Source organism: Pundamilia nyererei, unplaced genomic scaffold, assembly GCF_000239375.1.
Source record: "Pundamilia nyererei isolate P.nyererei 1_Seehausen unplaced genomic scaffold, PunNye1.0 scaffold00041, whole genome shotgun sequence".
NCBI classification, from domain to species: Eukaryota; Metazoa; Chordata; class Actinopteri; order Cichliformes; family Cichlidae; genus Pundamilia; species Pundamilia nyererei.
In genome coordinates this window covers 306,088-327,279 of record NW_005187442.1, presented here as the reverse complement: position 1 = coordinate 327,279, position 21,192 = coordinate 306,088, and the positions used below count along the sequence as shown (strand labels likewise).

Here is a 21,192-nt window from a genome sequence, read left to right as displayed (position 1 = left end):
CATCTTATATGTGCAGCATGTGGGAGGCAGTGTGCTTAAAAAATAAATAATGTACAGATATGTTATTGTTATGAAAAAGGTCAGACCTTACAAATAGCCCTGAAGGCAAGAAGAAATGGCTTTTTACTTTTATTGTGGTGGCACATGTGATACAAAAGTAAAGGAAAAAAAAAAAAAAAAAGCTTCTGGATCTTGCATTCATTAAGCATAGTGACCTGGCCCAAATACATGTTGTACTAATTCAAGCTTAATCTGTCACAAGTCATAGACTGCATCATTTGTGTCTTTAGCATGGCTCACTCTAGTGCAAGTCCAAACTCAGGGCTGTCTTTGAATAGCTATAGTCCTTATACATCTTGCACAGTATTTATTAAACAGGTGCAATAAAGTTAGGATGACTGCACTGGTCCTGACTGACTGTCCAAAGCGGGTAGCGAGACAGGCAAACGGCCCGAAGCGACAACAAATGCACTCACACGTGGAGACGTTTCACCTATTTTATTGGAAAATATTCAAAATAAACAAAAATGGCACAGCAGTATACAAATCTCAAAATGCATATAGCCAGTAGAAATACTGCAGTTCCCTCTGTGTAAATCTCTTGCTAGAAAATCATTTGTGATAATTGGGCAGGTGCTGGTCAATATACACACACGCACACATATGCAAGCCTCCTTTTTCGGAGAAGAACACCTAAGTGTGATTTGAAAGTCAACCCCCGTCGTTGCATGTGTGTTTTTTGTGTTTAGTTGGTAGGTCGGTGGTGAGCAACATGCCGTACTGGACAAGAAACGCTGTGGGTCATTACGAGAGCTTTGCATATACAGAACACTCATTCAATGTTACTATATAAATGAATATATTTAAGACATAGCTAAATGATAAATACATTAATATATCCATGTTAGTGGCATTTCCAGACAAAGAAATTGCTATAAATTACTTTCAACCACAGTTACGTGTCGAACATTCTTGACTCTGATTAGAAGGTGAAAACAAACACCGATCAGGATAACTAAACTAAAAGAGGCAGTGAATTATATAATTTTTCGGGTGGGTGGGGGGGTGGGCGATATTGTCAATAAAATGTTTGTTTGAGAGAAACCTGGAGCAGTGAAAAGAGCTTTGGGTTGTTGGGCCAAGCGAGGCTGAGCAGGGCTGAGAGAGAGACCAGGCCAAGCAGAGCCATCCATTTATTTATTTATTTTTCTTCCCCTCAGGCTTGCCTGATTTTGGATGGGGTGTAGTTCTTGTCAACAGACTCATCCTGTAGAAACATGTGCAGGCATCGCTCATTCTGAGCTAGAGGGTGACCGGCCACTCTGGAAAACAAAAGCAAAAGTGGACATTCAAACATGAAGCTTTGATGAGTTTAAACAGGGATGAGCACAAACAGGAAACAAGATTTTGCATGAATCACTGAAATGGACGTGAGAAGTGTGGGGATTTTTTTTTTTTTTGTTAAATTGTGCTAGAAGGACAATTATTTAGCATTCAACATTTTTATGCAAGTATTTCTAAAGGATGATATCTTTTGTGTGCATGCTTTAAAAAAAAAAAAAAAACAAAAAAAAAAAAAAAAAAAAGTGACTCGCCCACTTTTAATGGGTTATTTACAGCCTGCACAATAAACTGGTCATGTCAGGTGTTTTGCTGTATTTCAATCCTATCAGACTCTAGTAACACGTAAATGCATAAGGATTGATACAATGCTTTTAAAAGAATTTTACTGAGTATAACTGCGTTTTAAAGTATATATTTACACATATATGCCACATCCTTCAAAAGTGCCACTGTGGCATATGGGGGGAAAACATTTAAGTATAACTTTTGTTAAATTTAGTTAATAAGCAAGCTGAGTAGGTAAGTAAAATTTACTTTCACAAAGAAGCAGTCGTACAACAAAACAGAGTAAAATATGTAAGAATAGGTAAGTGCAGTAACAGCAATACAAAATCTGATCACTGTTCAGTGTCTTAACCACCGACGACACAGAATGAACTTCAAACACTACAATAAGTGCACAACTTCAATTAGGCATTCCTGAAGTTACATGGGCACCATTTATAAACAGTTATAACACTCTTATTTTGTGTGTGTGAAAGGCAAAGAATTTCCCACCTTTGTTTGAACCCTTTTACTTGTCATCTCCCTACGGTCTCTAAAATATACTATATTATATTATATGAGTGCATTCAAAGTCAAACCTGTTTAAATTTAGTGTGCAGTTTAGATTTGGGATAGATTTCAGTCAATGTCACTGATTCACTAACAAATAATTTAAACTACTCTGAAAAAGAATTACGCTAAAGTAATTTATACTAATGGAGAATAAAGAGCTGATCTGAACTGATCTAGTTAACATATCGGTAGTTTAATGGTTAAAAGTTACTGTTATATATCATTGATATTATTATAAACTATATTGCCACATATAGTAATGTACAGCACAGTACATTTCCCTAATCGGCCAAGAATGTGAAAAAGAGTAACTCTTATTTGAATTTGCCATTTAACCGTAAATTTACGACAACTTTATCTCACATTTACAAACACATTGACAGTCACAAAAACTGTTCACTTGGGAGTAGTAATCCGTTTCCCCCCTTTTGACTCAGAAATGAGCAAAGACATAGAATTAAGTCACACCAAGGCAAACAGGAAAACTAGCAGACTGCCTGTCTCCTTCCACTATTTCACAAAGTTACTCTGATCCTAGTTTGAGGGATTGATAAGAGGCTCTGGAGTATTTGGTGTTCTCAAACGTCTTTAAATCCCAGTAGGACTTAAATGAATCAATATTTTATGACCCCCCTCCCAGTCAGAGTGGTAGTTCTTGTGGAAAATATTGGATGTTTGGGGCTCTGTTAAAGCCACTCTGACATCGAGTTTCCCTCAATGTCCCTTCAGATGACGCAAAGCGGCTTAACGAGAATGAGCCAGTGCACCTGAGACCCTTAAACGGCTCTTTTTGTAAACGACAAACTGCTCAGAACACATCAAAATGATAAGACTACACGCACTGTATGCATGCGTCTTAACCTCTGATAGGAAAATATTTCATACAAATTAAGCAGCAAAGGGACTGAGCCAGAGGTCAAATACCAGGGCAGTCACCGGAAACATCAGGCTAGCTACCAACAAATACTGTTTAATAGGTTTGGAAATGTTGATATGGACGTAAGGTGCAGCAGGAGCATGTTTACAATTTTAAGCCATTTCCTCTTACCTGAAGCCAGCATTATGTTTGACTAGCCTATCATAAAAAAAATTTAAAAAAGATTGTTCGCTCTTCTCCTCCTCCTCACTCATTTTGCAGGGATAATCATGTTTAGCATTCCAAAAGATTTCCTCTTCACAATGCTCTCAATCACAGATTTAACAATGCTGCCAGCCACATCAGCCGGTGTTAAGTCTGAACAATAATATGATTAACAGCAGTGTTTCATTCACAGAAAGCACAGGGAGGGAGAAATCTTAATTACCAACACATTCTTGTCTCCTTTAAAAATAAATAAATAAATAAATAAATGAAGAAGAAAAAAAACATTTATGGATTTTAATGTTCCTCAACTGTCTTTGCACACTTAATATTCCAACAGGAAACATTGAAGCATTTGCACATGAAACAAAGATAATGGCCAAGTCTGCAATCAAAGCAAATAATTACAATCACACTGTAACTTTTATTGTTCCGCAGCTGAAAACGAGGACATGCTGGATCAAAAATAAGCAGAGGTGCACACACCATCCCGTGGAACCACGCGCTGTAATTTGAGCTGCAATTAACATAAATTACACATCAACAACAAAACAAATGTGGGAAAAATTATGTTGTGGGGGTGCGCACTTGAGTCCTCTTTGGTTGTTCTTGTCCTTTGCGAGGTAATTATAAAGGAGAATTAAGGAGGATAGTGAGGAAAAAGACCTGCCCGTCTCCGAGGGTTCAGTTTGTTAACAATATGAAGAGAAGTGAAAAAGTTGAATCTAGTTATTGCACAACGTGCTTCATTGTTCGGCAGAGTTAAATAAAAAAATAAAAAAATTAAACTAGCAACGGCAGAAGCGGAAAACGACTGCAGCTGCAAAGAAGAAATTGTTAAGAAGAAATTGTTTTAACCTCATGGACGCATTGTGGGAGAATGGATAAAGACTGAGACGTGGACAGGCTTACTTGTTGAGAAACTGCTCCAGACCCTGTCTCCGCTCCTCGATGAAAGAGTCATCAAATATGCCATCATCTCCTCGGAAAGGAAGCTGCCGGAAAAGAGCTTTCCCCGGGAGAGGTGGTACAACCACCTGAGAGAACAGATTTCCCATTAGAAAGAAAAAAAAAAGAAAGAAAGAAAGCGCAAAATTAAAAGTTTTTAATTGTTACAATAAATTATGAGAAATTTGAACAACTCAAACTATTTAAATATGGGTTTTGTCAATGCTTTTTGTGTGTCATTTCTGAAACTGTTTATGGGTTGAACCTAGACAGGGAAGAAAATGTTCTTTAACAACCCAAAGATGCACGAAACTCCTTTCTCTTTCATAGCAAAACACTGCAGATGTGGTCAATGTTATATGCTGATTTGATAAGCTAAGTACTCGAGCAGCCTTTGTGTGGAGTTCACTTCAATGGCTCACCTTGCTCTCCCTCTCCAGCTCCGCTCTGAGCCACTCAAAGTCGCTGTACCGCCTCCGTACAGAAGACTCCTTCAGCTTGAAGATGGGTAGGTTGGTCTGTGGACAAACACAAGCTGCAGACTGTTACAGGTGTCAGTTTTAAGAGCTGTTGTGATTTACAAAGAAATTGTCCTTAAACTCTGGCTGCAGTTATTCAAATGAAATCACAGTTTTTCAAGAAGTAGCTTGATATACACTTAGAAAATTTCAGGTAAGTCAGAGTGGTTCAAAGTAAAGCTCAAAAAGCTGAGTTCAAGAAATATCGATTGAATCGTTTAGCAAGTGATAGGAAAATCCAGTTTGTGTGGATGATTTCTCCCCCCCACATATCTCTTTTTGCATTTTACTGCCATGCTTCGAGTCCACTTGCCCTCTGGGGAGGGACAGATCACTGCAAAATCCATTAAAAGCTGTCCCAAGTAATCACTTTTATCCTGATGAATAAAAGTGATTATGAACCTGTCCGTAGGACATGAGTCGGCACTAAGTGCAAGGACAACAACAAAGAAAATCCTAATCTGTAACCAGATACCAGATTTCAAAGTAATCAAGCACTAATGGGAGATTCTGGACATCGCCATCAAGCCAATGAGTGAGAGAATAGTTATAATTAATATAATTTTGGAGGCTCAATCCCACAGGTGTAGGTGGCTTACTAAGACACTTTGCTGTTCCTACAGGTTGATGGTGAGGATAATGAAAATGATGCCAGTTTTATTTAAATAAAGTTATGGATTTATCACCACAATGTGATAAAGTAAATCTTTATTTTAAAGCTCAAAAGAATGGAAAATAAAAAGAAAACTGATCAGCAACTATGGGATTGATTTTTACTTCTGACTGTTGCTCAAACTAAGCAAGCAAATGTTAAATAGACTCATTCTTATATAGTGCTTTTTGACTGAGCACTCAAAGCTGAGTACTACTGTCTGACATTTCATATCCATCCATTTTCTTGCTCTCTCGTCCACTTCAGTGCCGTGGGAATTGCATCCAAGCTGACACCAGGTGAGGAGGATACACCCTGGACAAGTCACCAGTCTATCGCAGATTTACTCACTCACTGTATCGATGGGTTTTCATGCAAACAGAGTCATCACCACAGCTCCATACCATTTATACCAGCGCTGAAGCTGCAAGAACTCATTGAAGTGGTCTCCTAAACAATAGGTTTCCCTGCTTAGACAAAGCCTCCAGATCCAGAAACAAAGAAATCTGAAGTGTAATTTACTTTCTGAAAAAATAATTCTTATTCAGGTACATTATACATGTACTAAAATTGTTATTTAAACAGTTCTAACCTGTCACTTTAATGTACATAAAGTTATAATAAAAAGCTGGCATTGGATACTCCAAATACCTGATCTATACAGCTCTGTATACCATTATTATCACTTTGACCTTCTGCTCACTCACTACTGACCTTGAGAAGAGAGGTCAGGGGTTAAATGTGACATATTTTAAATCTTCATACAATACTTTTTTATATGTTGATAATATACGGTGTATTTGTAACAACCACACTTTCAAAGTTTTTGTTAATTTTTTACAAATAAAACATTAAGTTGACCACAAAGACCTTGGTGGATGTAAGCCACATTTTATTGATTTGTTAACATGACCTCACTCTACATGCCTACAAATTCATTCAATTCGATATGTGGGATGTTTACACGCGCAATTGTAAACGCCACCAAAAACAGGTAAATATTAAATCAACTGAGGAAGAAAAAAACAAAAAAAACAGACGGATTGATTGATAATAAAATAATCACTAGTTGTAGTTCTGTTTTCGTTTGCTATATTAGGCCAATTCTGTTATTTCAAGTGTACTGGGTACTTTTATTTGATACAACCACCAAACTGCAAAGCAGTATCTCTGTACTGTTGGAAGTGTTCCTGTACAATATGACCAAAATCTCATATCCTGATATAAGAATTCTATCGTCCTGATAACGATATAAATCACAAAAATATAACATTTTCTGTAAATTCTGTGAATCTCGGGCAGCTCGACTTGTCGGAAGTGTTCCCAGCTGTGCGTCATGAAGCTGGAGTCGAGTGTTTTAACCGATGCATTAAAAGATACATTTTTAGACATAAGTTGTAACGGCCGCCGTTTTCTTTGTGAGTATTTATTACAAGGCGTGCTGCGGGGAAAAGCCTGTTCTAACGTTTGAGTCTAAGGTTTATTTTTTAGCACCTGGCGGCTCTTTTTTTACTTCTCATCCGTAAATAATCTGCTCTTTCATGTGATTCAGTTTATTTTGAAAAGTCTCAAGTGGATCTTGAGCTTTATTGTGAAAGGTTTATGTGAAACATAAACAAGCGGACACGCGATGGTGTTACAGTTGTTGTTGCTAACCAAAACAGGCGCTTGTCCGTCAGTAGTGTGGTTATATTAAAAATAAGAGAAAGAGAGAACTTTAAGAAATTAATATAGCCACTACAGTGACCATCAAAACGGTGGAAAAAAATATTGCCGTAAACAGTTTATTTTGCGACACCACGAAACAAACGATAGCATAAAATGAAACGATAGATGTTTTTATATCGTCATCCGATATATATCGTTATATCGAACAGCCCTAAGTGTTCCCCAAGAGTTAACAAACTCACCAAGACATTCATTTATTGGAAACATGTTTTAAGAAAATGTGATAACTAAAAACAAAACAAAGGTTTGTACTTTCTGTGGCAATCATATGAATATCAGAAAATTATCACTAAAAAGCTTTCAGGGAGAGCTTGAGCTAACTTGAAAGAGCTAGAGAGGAAGGTTTTATTGACTTGGTTTTGGGCATAGCTTTGTCTTATCTACCCTGACTTGGTAAAAAAAAAAAAAAAGGGGGGGGGGGGGGGGGGGGGGGGGAAACAAAAAACTCCTTCAAATCGAACCAAACCGAACAGAAAATTGAAATTGGCCTCAAGGCGAAAATAAATTCCACATTTTGCTAACCAAGGTCTGTCCCACTCAGAATGCTTTGCCATTTTTTTGTGCGTTCACACAGATGTGTGCATAATTCCAAGTTGCTGTTGACAAGCACTTGAGAGTGAATTTCATTTTAAAAAAAGAGGAGATGTTTCGACATTGACAGAGAACATTGAAGCAAACAGCACATTACGGCACAATGCCAAAGCTCTTCACTATTCCTGACAGCACATGGCCATCCCATGACAATGTACAAACAAGGAGGGAGTGAGTGAGCATTTCATTGGCAGGCTACATTCACAGAGGGTCAGAATTCATGGAAGAAGGAATCACAAGAGCAAAGCAATTGAGCAAGTAGGTGCAGCATGAATACAGCGCGAGCAGCAGACTGATCGATGAGCAGACAACTGTGACTGTGTGCGGTAAAGGGGATGGAGAGTTAACTAGAAGGCTGAGTAAATGGCTGAACAAAAGAGAAAGGAGGTGGGTGTACGTGGTCATAAAGAAGGAGCAGAGATACTAGAGAGGTTGGAAGCTTTGCCTGCTCTATGCAAGACTAATTGAAGAGGAGGAAGACCAGGAGTGGTCTTTTCTCTCTCTCATGGTCTCCCCTTTTCAGTCTTTTTCCTTTTTATTTCCCTTGATCTGCAAAACTAAGTCACATTTTCTGCCCTTGAGACTCCTCTTGTGGTGTTTGAATGGGAAAAATATGGGCATTTGTTTTCTTCAGTCTTTGCTCTGTCCTATCCTCAACCTTCAAAATTATGGATCCCACCCGAGTTTAGTGGGCAAGAACAAACTCATCTGTCACACCCTTAGCAATGATGAAGAGAGTCGCCCATCAACCACGACTGGTTTGATGTTTAACTGTAAAATAAATGCTACCTGGGCAATTTACTCAATCGCACAGAATGTTTTCTTGAGCTGATGATTGGGTTAAAATCTGGAGTCGTGTAGACACACTGATCTTTCACATGACCCCTTCATCAATATACCCCACCGTCTTCCAAATGTGGATTTGAATACTATTACAGGTGATCTCACTTAAAAAGTCAGTGCTTTTGGTCCATTGAGTTTTCCTGATTTATTTATGAGTTCAGCTGAACACAATTTTCTTTTGCTTTCTTACCAACCATTTCAGTATTACAGTAAAGTTGGCCATCTATTGATCGTTTATCTTATAGGATATTCTCAGCTGACCGTTTCCTTTTCAATCTCACGGGACTTCATAACTGTCAAATGGACCACCTCAAAACCGCAACTGGTACACACTAGAGGGCACAAATCACCTGTGTACAACTAAAAGGTTTGTATACATTAACTTGTCAGCATAATAACGCATAATATAAGATCCAGCGATTGACCTCTCTATGTCAGAAATCTGCAAAGAATTATTAACGTTTCACAGTCAGGATGCAACAACACTAATAAACTGCAGTAAATAAGAAAGCCCTGTATGCCAACATATAATAAAAGCTTCTGAGGTGGCTGTGGAAGAGCAGGTAGAGTAGGTTGTCTACCAAGTGAAAGGTTGGTGGATCAATCTCCAGCTACTCCAGTCCATCTGTAGAAGTATCTTCAGTCAAGATACTAAACCCTGATACTGATAATTGCCAACGTTTTTTGCATCCATCGGAGTTTGAGTGCATATAAACGTTAGATAAAAGTGCTTAGACATAGATAAAAGCACTGCATGAATGTATGGGATTGAGTGAATGAGAGTTGTAGTAGAAAGCTCTTTGAGTGCTCAAACTGAGGAGAAAGGTGCTATACAAGTACCTGTCCATTTACATTTCGCTTAACCATTTTCTAGCGGTTTGCTCTGCCTTTTTTCTAACAAGTTTTCATGACTCTGCAGACATTTTTGTGTTTTAATCTAACTGGAATTTCTAACTGAAATTGCAGGAATAACTGATCCCTCAACACTGACACAAGTATGCCCAAGTAGTGAACATAAGAGTTTACTGAATGGAGTTGAGGCATTGGTATTTAATGATGTAACTGCTGAAAGATTTATTTTTCAATGTTTAATTTACATGGCAGATGAGACAGGCAGAAATATGTGAACTGATAGGCAACAAAGCACATATATGAAAATAGCAGATACTGTTTGTGTCACAGAGACTTATAGTACTTTAAAGGTCACTCCTCAGTTGTTTCAGGTCAACTATACAAGGCTTACATGGACATTAAGTAAAGATTGAAAAAAAAAAAAACACAACTGCAGGTCAAACTCCTTAGTCCATTCTGCACCACATGCAAGCTATTTACATTGTGAATGCACTAACCCTGAAACTGCCAAGCATTCAATTCCTTGAAAAACAGCAGTTAGGACACTGGATCAGTTTCCCAGGCATGGATTAAGCATAGCCCTAGATTAAAAAGATGTTGTTGTTGTTTTTGTGAAACTGATTTATTGTAATAGCTATGCTATGGCGTTTAGTAATGTCTTGGCCAAAATGTGCAAGGAATTCCATAAAAAGACCTTATCTATATGGGAGAATTCGTTGATCTAAAACCTGTATATACCTTTTATCATTGATGCTGGCCTTTCAGATGTTCAAGCTGCCAATTCCACTAACACACCCCCATACCACATGCATACAGGCTTTTGAACTGAGCGCTGATAATAAGTCAGATGGTCACACTCCTCTTTAGCTGAGAGGATGCAGCGTTCATGTTTTCCAAAAAGAGTTTGAATCAATGATGAATTCAATGTGTCTGACCACAGAACAGTTTTCAACTTTGTCTTATTCACAAATCACAAAGGATCGCAATATTTTTTTGGGAATTGGGGTTATAAACAAGCTGATTTGAAAACAACGTTTAGTCCCCTTTTTCCCCCCTTAGGACGAATACGCCAAATCACATCAATAAATATTAACTGATGTAATATTCAGAGCCTGGACTATACATAAAAAAGGACATTCGTAAGATTATTTTAAATAAATAAGGCCACATTTATTACATTTAAAACATAAAACCAAGTGAAATAACCTGGTTCAGGTGACACTGTATTAACTGTAGGAGTATTTCCTTACACTGGGCACAAAAAAACTTGCCACTCCCTCTTTCAACTGTTTTTTTTTTTTTGTGTGACTAAACAGCCCACCAAAAAACTTCCTTTTTCAATTATTTCAAGTTCTTTCCAGGTGAAGCTGTCAATGAACCCCTCACTCCTCCTCGTTCTCAGGTCACAGGAGAAGTGGATTATCTTAGCTTTATCGCCCCAGTGCTCTAGCATTAACTCCGCTCTCCTCTCACCGTGGTTCGTCCCTGCTGCGTCATGTTACCTCACAGCATGGAGCGCCACAAAGTTAATCCCCACCACAACAGATCACAGTTACAGGTAATCTGCCACCGCCGTGACTCTAATCCCATCACGTGAACACAGAAAACACTTATCCATGTGCGAGCACACATTGACAGAGGAGGTATGCAGGCACAGGTGTTAGGCACAGGATTTGACCAGTCACACATTTAACAATGTAAATATAATAGTCCAAAGCATTCGAGCCTGCTTGCATGCACACTAGAACCCAGACCACTTATCTCAAGACAATGAAGCAAGCAGTGAGAGTGTAAGGAAAGAAAGTCACCTGGCCTTTCAGTTCCCTCACCCACCATAACCCTGTGATTAAGAGATTGGCCTTTCAGGACAAGGGGAGGAACGAAAACGACAGAACTGAAAAATGAGAGGTCTCACTCATGCTTTCTCTCTCTAACACGAACACATAGAAAGAGGCGGTGCGTGAGAGCTCTACAAGTCAAAGATCAGGTTTCCCCGGCCTCTGTTCTTTTCATGGCTGGTTAGAGGTTAGGACCAGGGTGTATCAACTTACTAACCCCTCACAGTGATCAGAACAGGGGACCAGCCCACACCCAGTCAGGTCTTAGGATTTTATTAACTGATTTTTTTTATTTGTTTTTTTTTTTAAAAGGGACAAAAAAAAGAAGAAAAAAAAAAGATGCTTTCCTCACTTTGTAAAAGACAGATACAAGAGGAAAGCCAGACAAAACGGCAAGCAAAAGGCACAAATAGGACATTTGCAAAGGTAGAAAAATACAGAAATGAGAAATTAATGGCCACATTAAAAGCAAAGGTGGAAAAATAGATTTTTAGACATCATTAAAATAGGAGCATAAAGCTACATGTACCTCCTTCAAAGTGGATCTGCTTGCTTCACTTTCAATTATGAGTGTTCAAGGTGCAATCTACGCTCCATAGGAAGAGCATGTGATTCATAATGTGTGGGACACAATACCTTAGGCTCATTGAAAATGGGTTGAAAAGAGGCAGAACCCTTAAAAACAGCGAGACACAGAGAGAGGGAGAGAGGGGACAAAGATCACTCATCTCCTGAGAGAATAGTTCAAGGCCACCATGCATTAGCTTTTAGCAGGATGGATTAAGTCAAGTTTGAGAGTGCACATCCTAAACCTCCCCCATGCCCCCTTCTCACCCCTCCCATATAGTCCCCTTTCAGAATAATAGCATTAAAAATGGCAACATAATACCATCTCATTGCATCATATTCCAAAATGGGAAAAAAAGACCCCAAACAAAAGAGTTGGGGCTATGGGTCTCTTGCTCTCGCCTCTCCATGTACTCTCTCACTCGTTCCCTCGCTTGCCGGCCTCTGCGGCCTGACAGCCTACCCTCTCTCCGACTCGCCTAGCTGGCAAAAAGCTGCTTTGTTGCCATAGTATCAACTCCCACTTTTGATACTGTCATTTCAAGTAGGATATGGTAGCCTTGATACAATATGTTCCCCATTTCCATTAAAATAGTTGTCGAAGAGGATGCTGTAGACTTTGGATTACACTTGACTGTGCCTGACAAGCCTCCCCTCCTCCCCCCACAATCCACACACACCCACACACACCATCTCTCCCCATTTTATTAATGACCAAAGGCCCCCGCCCTCACCCTGGTGCCCAAATGGAAAAGAGAAAGAAAGAGAGAGGGAGAAGCTATGGGAGAAGAGAAGAGGAGGGGTAGAAGACTGAGTGAGAGTGGGAGACACCGCTATAAGAGCCCTTTTATGTACTCCTATCCATAAACAAAGTGAGATCCCAAAGTTCGCTCCCCTGAATGTGCTCTCTGGATGAGATGGGAACCAACTAAAATTTTGATAATATCCATCACCCATTCCTCCTACTCCGCACACATACACCCCCATCCCAGCTCCAACCCCCTGTTTGCTGAGGGTCCAAACAAATACACTATGCTGTATTGAGGGGGGGGGTCCGCCAAACCAGACACTACACACAGAAAAAAGTAAAAGACCATTAAGGTGATATGATAGGACTCATGAAAAACAACTCTCTCCATTAGGAACATGAAACATGTGCAGAAGCATAAAAAAAAGCAACCATAAGCCACTTCAAAAACTACCCTTAAAACGAAGGGATTTGGATTGGAACAGATATCCATTGTTTCAGCATGACCCCCGACATTACGAGTCTGCTCATGCAAAATGAGATATCCGCCTCCTTTCGGTGTGAACTTAGCTTCCACTTCGTTAAAAAACTGATGCATAGAGTGAGAGATTGATCCCATTAATTTCAAACGCCAAACGCAGGCCCGTTTGCCAACAAGTGACTATGCCTCACAGCCACAGTAAACAATGTTTAAACAATTTGTCTCGCCACTAACTTTGTGAGCATCCCAACACCGCCGGTGAGTCACAGGCAAACTGAATGACTCTTATTTCAACAGTCTCGGAGCAAACTTCATGATTTCAGTTATCATGGGGAACAATGGTAACACGGTATGAACCAGGAAAGTGACTGCACACAGCTGGGAGTAAAATGGGAAAGTAAGCAACAGGATGAAATCTGGTGAGGGGGTGGCTTTCTGCCCTCCCATGGGTGGGGGGGTGAGTTGGAGGGTGAGGATGGGGAGTAAATGCTCCAGCTCCCCCTCACCACACACATACCCACCCAGCCACCCTGGCCTGGTTCAATTCTTCTCTTTTCTCAATGAGGGGATTAGGCAGACTCTCTCACTGCGGCCACAAGAGCTCTCTCGATTTCGGGGTGGATAGCGGGACAGCAGTGAGAACAGGGGAAAAGGTTAGGAACGGAAACAGTACAGAGTAATGAGATGATATATTTCAAGTATTCTGAAATATTAAAAGAAAGGTAGATGAAGAGGGGGAAGAGGGGAAAAAAAGCAATGAAGGGGCAAAGCAAACACTACGCATTCCAGACCTAGGCCTTGTGGCAAACACTCTTTAATGGCTGGAGATGGAGTAAAACGCTTCCAAAGAAAGCTAAAGAAAGGAGAAGGAGAGAAGCAAAGCTAAGTTGACACCACGTTTGTTGAGAAGTGAGGGATGCACCGCTTCTTCTGTGGTCTTATGCAAAGCAGGGTCACACAGGGCTATGAGGTGCACAATAATGCTGATTACACGCATATGCTAATTATTACACGCTAATCAAGTACAGTAGCCTTATATTCAACGCTAATGCCTGGAGACAGCTTCTCTCCTCTCAACTCGTTTCTTAAAGGTAAAGGAAAACGACTAAATACTTGAGGGCTGGTAACCAATCTAAATACTCCGGGCCAGTAACTACAGGGGTGTCAGTCAACCAAGATGACAATTTAGAGATGAGGAGATGGAGCAATCAGATGAGCCTATAGTGACTGTCTGACAGTCTGTGTATTTAAAATCGAACACAAAAGGTCCAATAATAGTTACATTTATACAAAATTGCCTGGCTTATGTGGCAAAACTGACAAGCCTTTAAAAGGAGTTCTTAAAGCTTGAAAATACTGTAAAAAATACAAAGTTTACCTCGTGGCTAACCCAGCTAAAATGTGTCTTTTTTTCGTTTCTCGTGAATCTAACTGCCTGCTTGTTGTGTCTGCATGTCAAATAAGACTTATATTTTAACATTCTCACAAAATTCCTGATGTAGGCATGACATTTAATATCTGACAAAAGCAGCAGCAGCTGAATCAAACGGTCCGAGGTTGTCCAAGTTGTTCACCATGGAGCTTTCACTGAGATTATCAGCACAGGCAGACTGCTAAGTTGTCACTGAAATAAAAAACGTTCAAACTTTTCATTGTTCTAAAAAACTCTTAAAATCTATAGTTTTATGACAACCACGTCAACTCCCGTTTCCATGTATGATATGATTTAAAACTCCAATAATAGAGCAAGCGACCTTTAGTTTATATTTACATTTTTATTTTGTAAGACATTTATCCTATCAACACTGTGGGTACTGTGCCATAAACAGGATCAAAGAAAAGCATTTGCAGATTTAAGCAGGTTTGATGTTTCAAAGGTGGATTGCCAGATACATTCAGGTCCATAAGTATTTGGAAAATGACACAACTCTTGTCTCAGGACACAACCACAGTGGACTATAAATCAAACTATCAAGACACGATAGAAATGCAGACTTTCAGGGGATTTACAGACATTTTATACATATAAATTTCTAGAGGCTCAAAGGTAATTATAGAAGCTAACCATTTTAAGGAGTGCTTTTAATATGCTGTTTCATCCTGTGACTTGCTTTGACACATTTACTCCAAAAGGTGTCCAACTGATCTCTCTAACCTTAGCTCTGTCTTCAGCAAGTGATAAGCATGCTCTATTTACTTTAGATCTGGAGACCGACTTGAAGAAAAAAAAAATAACTTGACAATATTTCTTTGAGTTGAGAAACACTTGAGCTGCTTTTGCAGTATGATTTGGGACACTACTCATTTGCACTATGAAGTACTGTTCAATCCATTTTGCAGGATCTTTTGAGTGAATCTCAGCAGAAAGTATAGCCCTGTAGTCTTCACAATTCATTCTGCTACTTTTCAACAGTCACATAATAAATAAACACTAATTCCACTGACAGTCATACATGAAAGTGCCATAAAAAAATGTCTCCACCATGTTTGACAGGTAATATGGCATGCTTTAGATCATGAGCCACTTCTCTCCCTCTCCATTATTTTCTCTTCAAGTATGATTGAAGTATGCACACCAGTCATTCTGGTACAAGTTCATCTTGTTTGCGTGTTTCAAATATTATTTCAAAACTATGCAGACTCTTCTAGATGGTTTCTGACAGTCTAATCAGGGCTGCTTGTACTCGAGTGCAACCAGTGATTTGCACCTTGTTGTAAACCCTTTGTTATTTACATTTATGAAGGTATCTCTTGACTGTAGACTGCCTCGTGGCTTGGTTAGATGTTGTGAAGCTGCTTTCCTTAACCACGGAAACCCCCTATTTTAGTTGTATTCTGTAGTCTTTCAGACCTTTTGGTATTGCTGATTTGGCCAGTCTGATCATTTCCATCTCTCTGTTAGGTTTATTTTAGGTTTTCAACCTATTGCCCTCCTTTACTTGCATCGGCATCTTTGTTTTTCATCTGCTTATTTTGCAATAAAACAACAAGGGAACAGATCTCATCTGACAAAGAAAATGTCAGTCAGTTATTAATTATTTTTGAGCATCTAAAAATGGGAAAATGAATAAAAATTGGTTCAAGGCTTCTTGAATTAAAGCTGTCACCAAGTCATGAGGATGCAGGTGCATCATTGCAGTTCTATCACATCTGGAGAGTTTAATTAAAATCCACAGCAGTTGTGGACAGAGGCGAGAAAAAAAAAAAAAGTGTGATTTTCCAAATATGTCTGTGAAGGTTCTCAGTCATCCAGGTCATCGTAGTCAAAGGAGCTTGCAAAGAAAAGCGTCTGGACTTCTTTAAGTTACTTGAAGACGTTTCAGTTCTGAACTGAAGAAGCTTCTCGGATGAGAGGTGAAACGTCTTCAAGTAACTTAAAGAAGTCTAGACGCTTTTCTTTGCAAGATTTTCCAAATACTTAACTGAACTAACTATTTTGCCAAATATCGCAATTACAGTGATTTATTTCTATAATTACAAGTTCCCAGGAAAAAAAATACACTTCATCTTTGAGAACAGATCTTAAAAAGATACATTTGTTCTTTTGTTGTTGTTACATTGCAACAGTTTTAAGATACAAAAAGCCTAACAAAGGTTAGTGTTGGAGTTAATGTTGACTATGATTTGTTATTTTAATAGTTTGATTTTGGTTACTAGTGATCTGTATCAACACTGAAAGAAATGTATCAGCTGACCTCAGCTGATTCAAGGCTAATTTTTACTCTGACCACAAAGTTGCAGTAACAGAAAGATACATAGGATGTGTTTTGCAATTGCTGACTCGCTAACAGTTCTCATCCTGACCTATTGCTCAACAACACTGTTGCATTTCTACACAGCATTAGCTGCCATCCCAGAATTTCACATTTTTAAAAAAATGTACACTGACAGCCAAATAGATAGTAAAGTGACAAAAATAATTCTTTATACGAAAAAAAACAAAACAAAACACCTTTTGTTCTCCTCTACAAGTTGGAGGAAGGAAGTGTGTTGTAAGGGGGTGGGTGAAACTGGACAGGATCAGGCAGCATCCTGCATCCTGTCTTTATAGCTCCAGAGAAGCTGACTCAAAAGTATGCTTTCCTTTAGGCTTCTGGTGATTTGTCACGTCAGAAAAGCTACAAAGTAAAATACTATACCAACCAAAATGTTCGCATTATGTCCCAGTGCACCATTTAGTCATACAGGCCAGTCCTCACCTCAGGATTGTCATTAAGTGTGACCAATGCTGTTATCTGTGGTTTGCGCTCAGACAATGGGGTGTGGCTGGAGATCAAATGTTCAGAAAGACGTTAAGTCTTTGAGAAGGTTATGTGTTTCGCTTAAACCGAGGTTATATAACTGCAGTTTATTTGTAGACATGTTTCAGCTGCGCTGTGGAAAAACACTTGAGGCTAATGTAAACACACACACACGCGCGCACACCCCTTCTTTCCCGGAGCGATGTCGCCGTCAAAAGACACAGACACCGTTTCCGTTAACCACGTTATCAAACATTTTTAATTAACATGCAGTCAAACAGCTTTATGTACACCAACAACGTTGAGCAGACAGTGTAACGTCAGGTAACCGTGCAGTCAGATAAAGGCTGCTAGCTTCCTAGCAAGCGTCGACTAATTCCTTTAGCAACGGACAATTTGATACTTCTTAATAGCCCACACTTTTAAATATCGACCCTTTGAATGTCTTAGTGGGGGCAAAAATCGTGATGTCATAAAAATTACAACTTTCTGTGACTGCAGAAAAGATATGTTTGCGTGCTTAGGTGTGTAGCTTAAAAGCTAGCGCCATTTGCACTTGTTACGGTAGGCTCACCTTCAGTCTGACTTCGTACGTGGTGTATCTGCCTCTGCCCACCCCGACCGTCTCAGGGTTGCTTACATCAATCTCTAGAAAGTTACTCGGAGGTCCATAGGCGTCATTTAAGTTCTGAGGCTTGGTGTAAAGCCTTCTTGTATCAGCTATGGTTTCAGCCATGTCTCCCTTTCCTTCTAGCAGCCTGGGGATTGCGTGAAGTTAGTCAGATTACGAATATGCGCGTCACCTTGATGGCCTTCAAAATAAAGGATTTTGGTGAATGCCGTGTATGTAAAATGAAGACTGACGTTAAAATACGGTCTGATTTCCTGACTTATCCGAGTTTAAAGATGAGATATATTTTTATTTAATTTCTCCACGTGAATATTGTTCTTGCTAGAGCTAAAAATAAAATTTTCATAGTTTATTCTGAAGGCAAACCACGCAAATTTCGGTATCACCCAGTCATTTACTCTCGCCAGCTTGAAATGCCGTAGAGCTGAACTTCCGATCAGCTGAGGTTCAGCTGACGCTTCTCTGTCACCCCCCTGCTCGATTTATTTACAACCTGCCAGCGGGCACATTACACACATCGATTACTACACTACAGACACAAACGTGTTCATTTTACCCTACAACCCAGATCAAACACAGCTAATAATATAAAGTGACTGCTAGAACGGAAACTTGTTACTGTCACGCCCCAAGCGACCGAAATATAGAAATTTAATGGTCAGTATTATATTATTCTCCTTGAAAGACCTAGTTCACAGGGTTAGTCATAATAATTGGCAATCAATAACAGTTTATAGTCAAAAACGGAGAAAGAAAATCGACATAATACAGAATACAAACTATAAATTTTATAAAAATGTATAATTATATTGTTCCTTTGACGCAAAATCTTATAGGTTTATGTGTATAGATACTATAGATTTGAGATACATTCGTGACATTTATTTAAATTTGAAATATTCTAAATGCCCCTTCGTCGTGCTATTGCGAAATGCTTGTGTGGATGAATCTCAATAAAGTTTTAGCGTTTTGAAACATCATGGCGACTTACACGGCTGTTGCCGCTGTCAGTCGCTCACTGAAGTTTTTCCTCAAAGACTCTCCTTTGATTTCACGTCAGATTTGTCGTTTGTCGAGCAGTTTCTCTGGAAAAGGTAGGCGACTCTGCGCCAACGTGCAGAGTCTAACCCGTCCGGGAAATGTTTCAGACTGTATTTCCTCTATCTAGAGTCCGTGTGCTACAACTACACATTTATTGCTACGACATGTTTTAATACAGCTTTACTGGAATCATATTATAACTTCTAGATTATACTATATCAAGGCATATTTTATGTTTGCATGTAACACTGACGTGTTCTGGTGTAATGCTTCAAGGTTACAGTAGTTGGAGGGCATGCTGTTCATCTGCATCGTTCTGCTCGTCGGATCCTCCAGCAGCAGACACGTGTGGCTCCAGTGAAACTCTTGTGCACTTTGATAGCCTCGTTCAGGGTGGCTTCCTGAGGAGGGATGCCCAACAGAGACGGGTTCTCCAGCAGCTGGCCCAGCTGCAGCACACCCTCAAGAGCTACAGTAACAGTATCTACTTGAATCAAGACATTCTAAACTCAAAAGATGACAGCAGCCAACATCACAGTAGCACCAGAGCAGGCGAAAACAAAGGCAGTGAGCTCACTGAAAAGGTAATGACATGATTGTTCATGTATCATCACAGAGAAGTTGTGCTGACCATGGTTGGAGTGAATAAGGCAGGTTTGGCTTTTCAGAGAAGATACAACTTGCCCGTTTTTATCCCCAATATATACCACAGCTAGTCAGTTACTGCAAAAATCAGGACTTTTTTTCTTCACTCTATGTATACTTACTAATATAATACACTCTTCTATTAGGTATACCCCCCTTCCCCTTCAGAAGTGCATTATGGGCTAGATTAAACAAGGTGTTGGTAACATTTCTCAGAGATTTTCTTCCATATTAACATGATTGTATCACACAGTTGCTTTAAATCCATGATGCAAATCTCCTCTTCCACCACATCACAAAGGTTTTCTTTGAGTACAGCAAAATCACTGCCATGTTCAACAAACCAGTGTGAGAGAATTTGAGGTATGTGACATGGTGCGTTATCTTATTAGAAGCAGTGGTTACACTGTGGTCATAAAAGAGACATGGACATGGTGAACAATAATGCTCAGGTGTTCAAACAATGCTCATTTGGTACTAAAAGGCTGAAGATAATATCCCAGACACCTTTACCACCAGCTGGAACCGTTGATACAAGTCAGGATGGAGCCATGCTTTCATGTTGTTTACACGAAATTTTGAACCTACCATTGAATTGTTGCAATAAGAATTAAGACTCATCAGACCAGGAAACATTTTTCTAATCTTCTATTGTCCAGTCTTGGTCAACACATGCGAATTATAGCTTCTGTTTTCTGTTCTGAGCAGACAGGAATGGAACTTGATGTGGTCTTAGCTGCTTCAAGGTTGGACACGTTGTGTGTCTAGAGACGCTCTTCTGCATACCTTGGTTGTAACACATGGTTAAGTGCATGACACTGGTAAATGTCATCTTCTTCTTTCTTCATTTGATTGAGAGATACATTTTTTTGTAGTTTTGCTTCTGTACACCTCAACCAAAGAGAGCTTGCGTAGTTTTGAAAACAAATATTTGGGTAAACTAAGATGAACTTGAATTAAAATAATGAGACAATGAGAAAAGTATTTTGGCATTGACATAAATGGTTCTCTGTAGAACTGAGTCACTTGTGATGACATAAATGCTAATAGAAGTAGAAGGATTAATCGCGAAGTGTGATGGGCTATACTCTCCGTTCAGATTCAGGCAAATGCTGCAAAACTTGATCGGTCAGCGCTTCACAGTGCAAATGGATAATGACCCAAAAGCATACCGCAAAAGCAGTCCAAGTTTCTCCAGGCAAGGAAATGAGATACTCTTCAATGACCAAGTCACTCATCTGATCTCAACCAGCTTTTTTCAGTTACTGAAGACAAAACTGAATGTAGACAGACTCGAGGTCGCTGCAGTAAAGGCCCTAGCAGATCATCTCGGAGAGGAAACGCAGCATTTGGTGATGTTCATGGGTTTTAGACTTCAGGCATTAATGCAAAAGATTTCCATCACGTTATTTTGTCTAATTAATTTTGAGCCTCTAAAAAGAGTACTATGTATAAAAAAAATAGTTTTAATTAACTTTGCATTAACTGTTTTTGGAATTTAAAGCTAAAAGTCTGCACTTCAATCACATTTCGATTGTTTGATTTGAAATACACACACACACACACACACACACACACACACACACACACACACACACACACACAC

The 21,192-nt window shown here is 39.3% G+C and overlaps 2 protein-coding genes across 3 annotated transcripts in view; one reads left to right on the top strand and one right to left on the bottom strand.

Moving 5' to 3' along the window:
• Nucleotides 1–483: 483 nt before the first annotated feature.
• Nucleotides 484–18,089, bottom strand: snx3 (sorting nexin 3). Its single transcript, XM_005730995.1, has 4 exons — nucleotides 17,844–18,089; nucleotides 4,633–4,728; nucleotides 4,175–4,299; nucleotides 484–1,322 (listed from the first exon to the last, which is right to left on the bottom strand). Exons 1-4 carry the CDS (start codon nucleotides 18,003–18,005, stop codon nucleotides 1,217–1,219), a joined length of 489 nt encoding a protein of 162 aa, XP_005731052.1. The 5' UTR covers nucleotides 18,006–18,089; the 3' UTR covers nucleotides 484–1,216.
• Nucleotides 18,090–18,864: 775 nt separating this feature from the next.
• The window catches only part of afg1lb (AFG1 like ATPase b), a 40,475-nt gene continuing 38,147 nt past the window's right edge, over nucleotides 18,865–21,192 (top strand). For both annotated transcript variants that reach the window (XM_005730994.1, XM_005730993.1), the window contains exons 1-2: nucleotides 18,865–18,994; nucleotides 19,218–19,525. In XM_005730994.1, coding sequence (XP_005731051.1) covers nucleotides 18,880–18,994; nucleotides 19,218–19,525 — 423 coding nt within the window. In that variant the 5' untranslated portion in view covers nucleotides 18,865–18,879. The remainder of the gene's footprint in view (nucleotides 18,995–19,217; nucleotides 19,526–21,192) is intronic.

Coding starts and splice junctions, on each gene's coding strand:
- snx3 (XM_005730995.1), bottom strand. CDS start 18,005: ATGGCTGAAACCATAGCTGATACAAGAAGGCTTTACACCAAGCCTCAG. Junction 4,729..17,843: donor CGTACGAAGTCAGACTGAAG/GTGAGCCTACCG, acceptor GTTTGTCCACAG/ACCAACCTACCCATCTTCAA. Junction 1,323..4,174: donor CTGGAGCAGTTTCTCAACAA/GTAAGCCTGTCC, acceptor TTTGTTTTCCAG/AGTGGCCGGTCACCCTCTAG.